This window comes from Tauraco erythrolophus, chromosome 5, assembly GCF_009769465.1.
Source record: "Tauraco erythrolophus isolate bTauEry1 chromosome 5, bTauEry1.pri, whole genome shotgun sequence".
In the NCBI taxonomy this organism is placed as follows: Eukaryota; Metazoa; Chordata; class Aves; order Musophagiformes; family Musophagidae; genus Tauraco; species Tauraco erythrolophus.
Genome location: NC_141469.1, coordinates 41,813,081 through 41,825,265, shown reverse-complemented (window position 1 = coordinate 41,825,265; position 12,185 = coordinate 41,813,081). Strand labels below are relative to the sequence as shown.

Here is a 12,185-nt window from a genome sequence, read left to right as displayed (position 1 = left end):
CAGCATCTGTTCCTTAAACAGTGTTATTTCCCTCAGTTCTGTTCCTTCAAAAGAAAACCTGCAAAAGTTACAACTTCAGTTTTCCTGTTAGATAGCCTTTTAGTGCATGACCTCCTGACTACTGCTACCAGACTCACTGCAGCTATTGCAATGTCACACTTCCAGGCTAAGTTATGATGGCAAGTGTGCTTTTCAAAGGCCTGACACCATTCACAACCACCTACCCTATAGAAACGGCTTATTTTATTGTGTAAAATAAGAAAATTTAAGCATAATAGAAACAATACTAGAAAAATGTAAGACGTAGCCATGAAAGTGTTACCGAGTCTATCTTAAATAATCTACAAATTCTATTGAAAAAAAAGATTATTGCAGCTCAAAACCAAATTGTACCTATTCTACTGCCAAGTAAACTTTGCAATCTCTTCAAGGCCAAGTTGGAATTTCCAAGGGGGCACTTAATTGTAGCAGGACTAAATGCCTGCAGTGCTACACGAACACGTGCAGACAGCTACACATTAGCTTAAGTACCTCCAAGGAAGCAAGGCATGAGGTAGGTCTGATCCAAATCACATTGGAACAGGTTTCCGTGCAACTGTACCCATGATAACACATGCTGCCTCTCTACAGGCAGAGGCACAGAGTAACATGGTCATAATGTTTTCAGACAAGACCTGGCTCCTACCTATCCTGCTCTGAAAAACCAGGCTGTGTAAACATGTTCAGAGTTGCTTTCAAAACTTCAGCAGGCCAAAAGACACTTTGCCTGGGGACAAATACGTTAGCAGCTGAATGATAAAATTCATTGAAAAAAAAAAAAAAAACCACCCTCTATTACAGATCTAGACAAACTAAGGGAATCAAAGTAACCCAATAGCTTTGGGGGAAAAGTTTTGCTACACTGGTCAGGAAGCTCAAAATGCTCATTTGAAAAATCAGTGTTAGTAACAGAATGTTCTTGCACAGTGAGATGTAAAACACCCTCAGGAGGCATCCCAGTATTATGCAAAATGGTTACCGTGTTTTCAGTTTCTGAACCACTGCAGCAGGTATTTCTCTACCACACAAGAGTTTTGCTTAACTGGCTGACACTGAAGTATAAACTAGCTTACACAAATATGAACAACAGTTTAAGGACCTTTATTATATAATGATGAGATCAGAATACTAAGGTAACTTGAAAGGACATATAACATCTTGCAGAATGCATACTTGCAGGCAACAAAATGAAGCAAGAACTCAGTCTACATCAGAACCTCTCCCAGCTGAAATTGTAACACCTGGGGTCGACTTATGGAGTTTAACAAGGTCCAAAGATGCACTAAAACAAAGGCAGATCAAGCTTTTGAGCAATGTCATCCATTATTTTTTAAAGTCTGTTCCATACACACCTGTACCCCTCCCAAATCTTCTGCTAAATCTTTACTCCCTCCAAGATGTAACAATCAAAATGAAGATAAATTCTGCACATAAATTTGCTTTTGTTCAAGAAAATAGAAGGACTATTCACTTAGAGTTATCCTGAGTTTAATGTTAAATTCCAAAAGTGTTTTTTTCACTTCATACTTTATGCTCCTAGTATGCAAATTATACATACTCGAAATGGGAGCACCACACTATCTTCGCACCTAGTTCGTTAGGATTTCCTGTCATGGAATTTCTTGCAATTTTGCCTCAAGTATTTTGTACTCACTACTGTCCAGACCAGATTATTGAAATGAATAGGTCTCTGGTCCAAACTAGTAAATAATATTTCATTCATTTTTTTATATCTCTTAAGGAATTAAAAAACAAAGATATCCACAGACTTCATCACCAACTCATCTTTACACAAATTGAATAGCCCGCTCTATTTCAGTAGTAATTCAGAAAATAATATGTAACTTTTCAACGTGAAATTAAGTTTTATTTCTCTAGATTCTCCTAAAATAGTAATACCAATGCATAACATTTTCATTTAGCAAGCTTGTAGAATAAATTGTGATGTACAGATGCATGTACCATTTTAATTGCTAAAAGAAAGGAAGCATAAACAATAAAGAATATGACCAGCATGAACTGGTTCTCCTTTATTATAAAGCCTTTAATCACAAAGTAGCACTAAAGGGAGGGTACACTAAAGCATACATTTATGAAACCACCTTAGTTCTAGAAATTATTTATTTTTAACTGAGTTGTTTACACTTGACCTCTGTATCTTCTCCTTTTTTATTTCCTTCTGGATTCTTCCTTTAATTTTTTTCCTTTTTAAGACTCCACCTCTTCATCTTCCCTCAAAAGAGGTGGAGTTGTTCAGCCTGGAGAAGAGAAGGCTCCAGGGTGATCTTATTGCAGCCTTCCAGTACCTAAAGGGGGCCTACAGGAGAGCTGGAGAGGGACTTTTGACAAGGGCATGTAGTGATAGGACAAGGGGCAATGGATTTAAACTGAAAGAGGGGAGATTTCGATTAGATATAAGGAAGAAATTTTTTTACAGTGAGAGTGGTGAAACATTGCAACAGGTTGCCCAGAGAAGCTGCAGATGCCCCATCCCTGGAAGTGTTCAATGCCAGGTTGGATGAGGCTTTGAGCAACTTGATCTAGGGGAAGATGTTCCTGCCCACGGCAGGGGGGTGTGAACTAGACGATCTTTAAGGTCCCTTCCAACCCAAACCATTCTATGATACCTTCTCAAGACATCATGTTTGTTCTGCCTCTCTTGGATTATTTGAATCTTGGATGCAAATATGACCTCAAGCCTTCAAACAATAGCTTCACAGAGCTCATCCATTCAGAAACGGCCACTTGAAAAAGAAGATCTTGGACTAAAATCTTCTGCCCCTGTCAAACTTACTATACCCAAAGTGCTACATTATAGAATCATAGAATGGTTAGGGTTGGAAAGGAACTCAAAGATCATCTAGTTCCAACCCCCCTGCCGTGGGCAGGGACACCCTCCACTACACCAGGTTGCCCCAAGGCTCATCCAACCTGGCCTTAAACACTTCCAGGGACTGGGCATCCACAACTGCTCTGGGCAACCTGTTCCAGTGCCTAACCAACCTCAGAATGAAAAATTTCTTCCTTATATCCAATTTAAATCTATCCTCTTTCAGTTTAAATCCATTGCCCCTTGTCCTATCACTACATACCCTTGTCAAAAGTCCCTCTCCAGCTTTCCTGTAGGCCCCCTTTAAGTACTGGAAGGCTGCAATAAGATCATACTGGAGCCTTCTCTTCTCCAGGCTGAACAGACCCAACTCTCTCAGCCTGTCTTCATAGCAGAGGTGCTCCAGCCCTCGGATCATCTTTGTGGCCCTCCTCTGGACTCGCTCCAACAGCTCCATGTCCTTCTTGTGTTGGAGACTCCAGAGCTGAATGTAGTATTCCAGGTGGGGTCTCGGGAAAGCAGAGTAGAGGGACAGAATCCCCTCCCTCGACCTGCTGGCCACGCTTCTTTGGATGCAGCTCAGGATACGGTTGGCTTTCTGGGCTGCAAGCACACATTGCCGGCTCATGTTGAGCCTAACTGACTAATTACTATTGCTATTCCTGATCAGATCATACTAGCTACTTTTTTTGCTTTAATCGCTATATAGAAGACAAATCATCCTCTTTGTTTTAGGCCACTAAAGCTAGATTCTTTTTGATTCTTGCCTCCAGATAACACTAAGTCAGGCACTTCTACATATGCCCCCTGAGTTTCTAACTTCTTTGACCATACTGTTCAAAGTCATTCTCTGATCACTTCATGCTTTCAGTACTGCACTCTCTCCTTCGCTGGACAGTGTTTTTTGTGTGGGTTTGTTTGTTTTGGGTTTTTTTAATGGTTTTCTGTGGGGTTTGTCAGGTTGGACTTATTTTGTTAAATAATTATGCAAGTGTACTCATAAAAAAACCTCACACAAAATATCATGATATTAAGAGATCTATCCCTAGATCCCATAAAAATCTGTAAATTCATGCTATTAGCTTTGTGTGACGTTAGACGCACGGTAAGATATTAGTAGTTTTAAAACAACAGTTTATTCTACTTCAACAGAGAGACTTCTTGAGGAAACGACTTGATGTAGGGTCTACAAATAGAGATTCTTTGGAAACAGGACAAAACCTATGTAAACAGTGAGCATACAATAAGTCTATCTTACTGCTACTGCCTCTTCATCATTAAAACGACTCATGTACACGTGGTACAACAGATGCTTCCTGAGGCAGATAGCCTCCCACAACACATGACAAACCTCAGTTAGTAATATGTTCTCCCTTTCACTTACCCTTTTACAGCCTACCTCTTTAAACCAGTTTAAACAATTGCAATCTTTTGTATGTTACTAATAAAGTAATAACAGTAGGAGCTAGATTGATAGAGAAATTCATATTAACCTGCCCTAACAGTAAATATAGTCTTTTTCCAGATCCTTCCTTTTTCTCTTCTCTTCTCTGCTGCACCATACTCTCTGGTTTTCACACTGCGATAGCCTACATTACAAAATTAGTAACTGCACAGTAAAGCATACTCTACTTTGAAGTACGACACAAATTTACTATCCAAACCAAGTTGTTGTTTTGAAGTACATAATTCTACACTGAAAATTCAGGGCGAGTATTAGAAAGTTATATGAATTCTGAATACAAAAAGAAAATTCAAACACATGAGTAGCTATGACAAAAGCTCTTTTTTTGAAGTGTTCTGTAATAACTACAATTGGACAAGTGTTGTGGGTTAGGTCGCTCCAGCAACCGGACCCCCACACACAGCCGGTCACTCACCCTCCCCCACCCCCAGGAATGAGGGAGAGAATTAAAGGAGAAACAGGAAACCCGTGGGTTGAGATAAGAACAATTTAATACAGATGATTTCATACACAGTGTAGATGCTCACCACCCCCTCTTATCCGCAGCCCGTCTCGTCCCAAAGCTGCAATCCCAGACGAACGCGAGGTCCCAAAATAGAGAGGGGCAGAGAGAGAGAAAGTACTCCGAGAGTGGGAGTACTGGAAGAAAGAGAGAAAAAAAAAAAGGCAATAGAGCAAAAGCGCAGCAAGCGCAAAAGAGCAAAAGCGGCGAAAGAGCCAAAGCGCAAAAGCCCTTCTTTCCGGCTGACCCTCGCTTTTATACTGGGCATGACGCTGCATGATATGGAATACTAATTGGCCAGTTTGGCCCTCAATCTTAAGTTCCACCACAAATCACAAGGGGAGTCATGTCCCCCTTGACCCAGCTATGCTCCCACCTTATCCCGCCGTGCTTCTGCACTCCGGCACACTGAAAAGTCCTTGGAGTCTCACGTCCAACCACAAACATCAGCTTGCTATCAGCATTCTTCTCAGAGCGAGCCTCTGAGTAAAACCAAAACACGGAGCTCTTCTAGCTGCTAAAAAGAAGAGCTAACTCTGTCCCAGCTAAAACCAGGACAACAAGTATATTCTCTACTGAATTTAGAAGTTCAAGCTTTTTCATCTTTATAAATCTCTTAAGCAATACCATCTAGTCTAACCTAGGTAACAGACCAAAGAATAAGGAAAAAAAATATCCAATCGGTCCATGCTCAAACTGGAGTCCCTCTATCTTCCTTAGGAGACTTCAACAAATCCCTTATGTGTTTCAATGACTAATAAATCCCATACTAAAAATTTAGATCAAGTTTCCCCACATCAACTTCCTTAAGGTCAAATACAAGCTTCTTTCCAGTCCACACAAGGTATATCCAAACGGCTTGTAGTATCAGACAATTTTTGAGTACATAAAAAGTTTCTTATAAAAGTTCAAATTTCCTTATATCCTAGAGAAATTACCTCTCTACAGAATGATTTTATGTGAGATTTCATTTTACAGAGGAAAAATAAAACCACAGTATAAAACAGGGCATGAGCAACATTAGGAAAAATAATAGAGAATATGCAGGTGAAACATCTGCAATCACTGTTGAGAGTTCTCAACTGAATTAGCAAATTAAAATAGTTAAAATAAATAGTTCAACATATTTAGCTCTTGTTACCTTCCTCTCTCAAAACAACTTATTTACAAGAACTTCCAGACTTGGTGTAAATATACACTTGTAATTTGTAACACTGTTTTAGTGCTGGTAAAAGAGCAAAAAGTTATCGTACATTGTCACATTCTGCCTGCCAAATAAAAAGCTGACAAACACCTAATCAATATACTGCTCTTCCAGGAGTCTTGCAAGCAAAAATCATGCAGCATGAAACAGGAAATCCATTATCCTGCTGTTAAGTAAAATCCTTGTATTTCATACAAGCTTAATATCTAATAATTTTTTTTTTAATTATCAGTCCTCATTCTTAATCAAAACAAGCAGCATTACCCACTCTGACAGAAAGAAAAATAATATCTGGTTTTGAAATAGCATATATTAGGACATATTTAGTATATATTCAGACCTACTGTAATCAAGTAACTACATAACTATGTTGTTAAAATGTCAGATCTTTTAAGATTATGGTAAAGATCCAGTGAGAACACTAAACCAAGAACATATAGACTACTAGTTAACCTTGCAATTAAATTGCATTTCTCATTAATTTCAGGTTACTTTTAACGCCTTAGAAGAAAGCACTCTATGCAAATATATATTCACTACTGATTTGCATGGAAACTATATGTACAAAAAAGCTCATTTAGTTTTTTTTTTTTAATTAAATATTTATTAATCAATTAAAATGAGCTAGCAGAAAAAAGGGCTACATTTCAGTCATCTTATTTTAATGCACAGTGAGTAATTTGAATGTATAGTTTCACTCATCTCTCATTACATCTCTCTCAGCTATAACAGTACCCTTCATGAACTGTTCTAATTTCAGTCATTTTAACATGTTTTAAGAGTCAATTCTATTGCTTGGATTTATCTTGACTTTTGTCTGGAACAAGAGGAAACTTAAGGTCAGATACAAAGATGGTCTACTGGAAACCAGGACAGATCTTTTAAATACTAATAAAAAGTTTCCAGTGTATAAATATCTCAGTATTTTCTTTTAACTTTCATGTATAACAAATGCAATACAAGCCAAGAGAATCATATGATGTTGAGAAGCTCCTCAGAAAGCTCACACTCCATCACAAATGTTTCAGTCTGCAGACTAGATTGTACCTGTCCCAATATCAGTGACAATAACCAACCATTCTGCAACAGAGCTAGACTAAATCCAGTGCCTGAACTGCCTCACCATGACACTCCCTAAGGTACAGAGTAGATTTTTTTAGCTCCACAGTTAAAAAATACATTAATTTATTCTGGATCATTCTCTCCATTGTACTCTGTTCCTTCAGAAAACTCCTATCAACCAAGCATCTACCACTGTTGACGCTGTTTGTACATAGTTGCACAGAAAAGTAAGTAGCATCATGTTAAGCTTGACAACAATAATTCACAACTTAACTCATTCACAGAGAACAATCTTTCCTGAGATGTTACAAAAAAAGGGCAGAGAAATCAGGGCTAGATTCTTCTGCCACTCATCTCCAGTGAGAATGGGCTTCAGAACCACATGGCAATATTCTTGTTTTTAGGGGACAGGAGATGAGGAGACATCTTCACTCCCTCCTCCTTACTCAAGCCTGTACCTGACAACTGCCAGAAAGCAGAAGCAAGAACAATGAAACTATCTGGATATTTCCATTCCTACCCAATAATTTTGAGAATCCCAACAGTTAAGTTGAGTAAGTGCAAGGGCAAGTCTTTTGCCAGGACCATGAGGAGCCTGCCTACCGAAGTCATTTGAGCACAGTCACTAAAAACTTCAGGCAGGCCCAAATAAACTTCATTAGCTCACAGGACTTAATCTATCATTAAGCTACAGGAGGAGGTGCTTACTACTTGTCTGTAAAATGTAAGCAAAAAAAACACATAAGAAAGCTTTCTAAACTGCTGTCTGTAACAGGTATTGTTTTGCACCAGGAAGTGCCTGGAACAGATCTAAGGTAAACGGAAAAGCCCAGCAATGCCTTAAGCAAGAAAATCTTAGAGTAAAGAAACTAAAACACCAAGTGGCAGATCGCATCAACTCCTTATTGCCTCATTGCAAGCTAAACCAATACCATTTGCCTACTTCTTACACTAATCACAAAAATAACAGCTTTTATACCTTGTCATATAAAACTTTCCTTTAGGCTAGAACAATAGACAGTAATATTCCATTTCAGACAATTCTATAGTTTATAGTTTCCTTTCACATTTGGCTGTGGGAAGGGCTGAATTGAGGAAAACAGCAACAACTGCTCAACTGCTGGAACATAAAGAGCAGCTATATGAAACAGGAAAAAAAAAAAGGCTTCATGTATGCACAAGTGAAGCCTTTTTCCTCCTACCTCATCACTTTCATCTACTTCAATACCACCATCTTTGTCATCATCCATTTGCTTATGGATCATGCGGAGAGCTTCTAGGCTGAATCGGTCCTCCTCGGTAAAGCATGGTGGGTTGAGTGAACTGCAGGGATCTAAAGTGCAGGGGTAAAAAAAAAAAAAAAAAAAACATAAAACAAAAATATTAGCTACTGTCACTGTAGAATATAAAGCTCCCAAGCAAGAAAAAGGGCTTAAATTTCTGTATGTGTACATATACTTCACTGCACATATCCATCAGGTCATGGATGTCAACTTGAACTGCAAAATAGTAATTCTTACCAAAAAAGTGAAGGGGGGGGGGGGGGGGGGGGGGGGGTGGCACAGAAATGAGCTATTTTATTATCCAGGAAGGAAGCCCAAAGAATAGGTTGGAATAGCATGAACTCCTGGATTTTTTCTTCCACCCCTGTAACTGCTATCTCCATTTCTTCTTCTATCTATTATTCACTCTTAGTAATATGTCACTGCAATAGCAAATAAAGTCACTGTGTGTTCCGACCCCCTTCCTGAAAGCTTGAGCTAAACAGAGAGCGGTGGAGGAAGAGAAAAAGAACTATCATGTGCTACAGTCATAGCTTCATAAACAGGTAACAAAGGGATGGTAAGCACAGTGTAGATCAAATTCAAAGTAGATAGAGTATTACTGAATACAAAATATCCAAGGAGGGCTGCGCTACAAGAGAAGAAAGCACACCACAAAGAAAACGCAACTGAGAGTACATGATATCTCAGTCCTGTATCAAAGAATGGTTAGGGTTGGAAGGCACCTTAAAGATCATCTAGTTCCAACCCCCCTGCCACGGGCAGGGACACCCTCCACTACACCAGATGGCTCAAAGCCTCATCCAACCTGGCCTTGAACACTTCCAGGGATGGGGCATCTTGTATTGCAACATTAGATCTACACTACGTTTTAAGTTAGAAGAAAGCCTAATTGTCAGAACAGACAAACCAGTCCCTCAAACAAATTTAGCTTATAGAAGAAAACCTCAGACAAATAGTATTGACAGTTTTCAAGCACCCACTCAAATGTTTTTTCCATTTTTTTCAGCTGAAAGCCCAGCTTTTCAAATCAAAAATGTTTTCTCAGAGTACGTTTTCTGAAAAACTGAGGTTAATCAGTTTCTCAATCAGAGTACTTATGTTAAATATGCCTTTTTGGGTTATTTAAGCATGAAGGCACTTTAAAGAGCTATGGCTTTTCTTGAGAGAAGTAAACAGGCTGCTTGTACTTCAAATGTCCCATACGCTGGCTCCAGGAACACTTGATCTCTCTGAAACCATAGAGTTCCAATTGCTCCTTCTGGGACTGAGAAACACAGAGCAGGACTACATTTTGACTGTAACAAAAATTAACCCACTCTAAACGGAATCCAGATTTACCTTCAAGCTTAATTACATATGGTATAATTGAACATTCCCAGATGGACAACACTTGTCATCTCCTTCAGAGAACAATCACAAACCAAAAATAAATTAGAAAGCCACAACCTAAAGTGAAAAGCATTTCACAAGCATATCTACAAAGCCCTACCAAATCTGAAAAACAGCTGATGGGAATTTAATCATCTGCAGCTCTGCTGAAGATTCTAAAATGCAGTATTGCCATTTGCATGGCAGAAACAATTCAAATTACTACTACAAGTATGGTTAGAAACTTCTCAAACATCCTGTTAATTAAGATAAAAGCCAAGAGAAAAAGTCTCAAGATACAGCAAGCACCATAAATATAGGCCTGAGGCCCTGCAACAAATTAGAAGACTAGTTGATAATTCATTTTTTGCTTTGAATTCACCCTATTGAAGGTGTTCCTGGATTCCAAACCTTCTATTGTACTTTAAGGACAAACTTAATTTCGTGTCTGGACCCATTTCTCTGTCCTAGTCTGGTGTGTTGTCATAAATACACTTAGTCCAAAATCATCATCACAGGAAAGAGCACAGAGATGATATCAAGAAGTTTATTCAGGGAGTGAACCTGATAACTTACAAATAAGCCCTTCCTTTAACAAACAGTGCAGACGAATTAGCAAAGAAAACAGAAGAGATACAGTTTAGAAGCGGCAGACAAGAGGCAGACAAGCACACCATATGTCACTATCTAGGCAGAAGTTATTTTATGGTCCAGTTTTTAACGTTGGTCAGAATTGAGGCAGTTTCAGAACTTACGGTCATGTAAAGGAGGGAATTTGTTACCGAGAAATTAAATGTCAAATGTATGGCTTAAACTTGGCAGAGGCTTTTGAACCAAATCTTCCTCCTGCCTTGAGTAGCTCAGGCTCCTAGCTCTGAGATGAGAAAGTCTTCACCAGCCCACGGAGCTGCTCAAAGCCTTGGGTACAGACCAGTCTTGTAAGAGACAGTTTAATAATGAATTGAGTAGAACTATCCAACTGAGTATCTGGGAAACTTTGTATTTAGAGATAAGGAGAAAGCAACACTTAGGTGCCTTTTTTTTTTTTTTTTTTCAATGAGGCTAAAATAAGGCAAGACTACATGAAAAACTTCAGTTAGAAATTCCCCTAAACTTTGGAATCACGGCTTTTTCATCCCATTTCCTGATGGCAACAGGAGTTAAACTTCCGAAGTGACATTGTCAACACAAGGCAGTAAGGAAAATTAATTACACCCATATCTTTAAGCGCTCATGTCAGCAAAGCCCTTGAAATTTATTTTAGGGAATATACCATCAGAAATTGTTCCAAAGCAAAAGGGTATCGGCACCTCAGTGTTTCACCTATCCTGCACATTCTTTTCCCTAAACTGTTGGGAGCATAACAGACTTCAGAATGAAAAGGACTGATGGGCCAACAAATAGCTAATAATTCTACAGTTATCTCACACACACATGATTTTGCATACAGACAATGAAGCATAAAAGTGACGACCATGCCAAAGCCTGTGACAGAGAGATCCTAGCCAGGTGTTTGCAGTTCCAATCTGGCCTCCAAAGCACTTGAGCCCTTAACTCTTTTTGATGTCTCAAAAACCCTTTTTAAGAATACAGGAACACACAAAAATTTTATGATTTTCAGGGGTACCTGGAACCAGATACACACCTCCAAACTTAAAATTGAAATGTCTTTAAATTTCCCTAGTAGTTCACTCAGACCAACTTAGCAGTTGGGAGTTATTTGGAAAGATTGGCTACTACACATCACTTCTGTTCTGGGAGGATGTTCAGCATTCACCAGAAAGGAAGAGCACTTTTTGACGCTAACATATGGCAGTCCTATGGAAGCCTGCAGTGTTTCCGTGACTGCTGCCTTCTGATGAATTCAGGATTGTCCCATATTCTGCTAGTTCTGTGATTCCTCATTCCTAAGAAGCCATCTGGGATAAAAGGGAAGCCTCACAAAAAAGGCAAGCACTATACACAAGTGTCAGCTTCTTAAATACATAATCTCAGCTTAAAATAACTATGTTTCAGCAAGCCATGATGGCTGAAGTAGGATTTCTTCGCATTTTCCAAAGCCAAAGCAGGTGGCCACAATATCCTAAAACCCCCGTCAAATCCATCTTCATCTAACTAGGATTTCCTTACGTTTCTTTCGTGCTTTAGTTTTACACTGTACTTTAATACATTACAGTTTCTTCGCCAATTCAATATGATTCTTTTTAAGGAAAAAAAAACACCTGTAAGAGAACAACCATTTCAAAGACCTCAGTACCAATGTGAGCGTCAGGTACAGTAAGGATTATTGAAACTACTGAAAAAGCAAGTGTTTTCAAGAATTTCACCAGATGTTCAAAACAGCTATTCACAGTAAAGGCAACAAACATGTTGCTTTTATCTTAAATCCTTACATAAGATGTCGTTAAAATCTTCAAATGCTTGAAAAG

The 12,185-nt window shown here is 38.9% G+C and overlaps 1 protein-coding gene across 2 annotated transcripts in view; it reads right to left on the bottom strand.

Annotated features, from left to right (window-relative positions):
• The window catches only part of STIM2 (stromal interaction molecule 2), a 29,163-nt gene extending 20,751 nt beyond the window's left edge, over positions 1 to 8,412 (bottom strand). For both annotated transcript variants that reach the window (XM_086611346.1, XM_009979683.2), the window contains exon 1: positions 8,305 to 8,412. In XM_086611346.1, the coding sequence (XP_086467472.1) occupies positions 8,305 to 8,367 (63 nt within the window). In that variant the 5' untranslated portion in view covers positions 8,368 to 8,412. The remainder of the gene's footprint in view (positions 1 to 8,304) is intronic.
• Between the last annotated feature and the right edge of the window lie 3,773 nt (positions 8,413 to 12,185).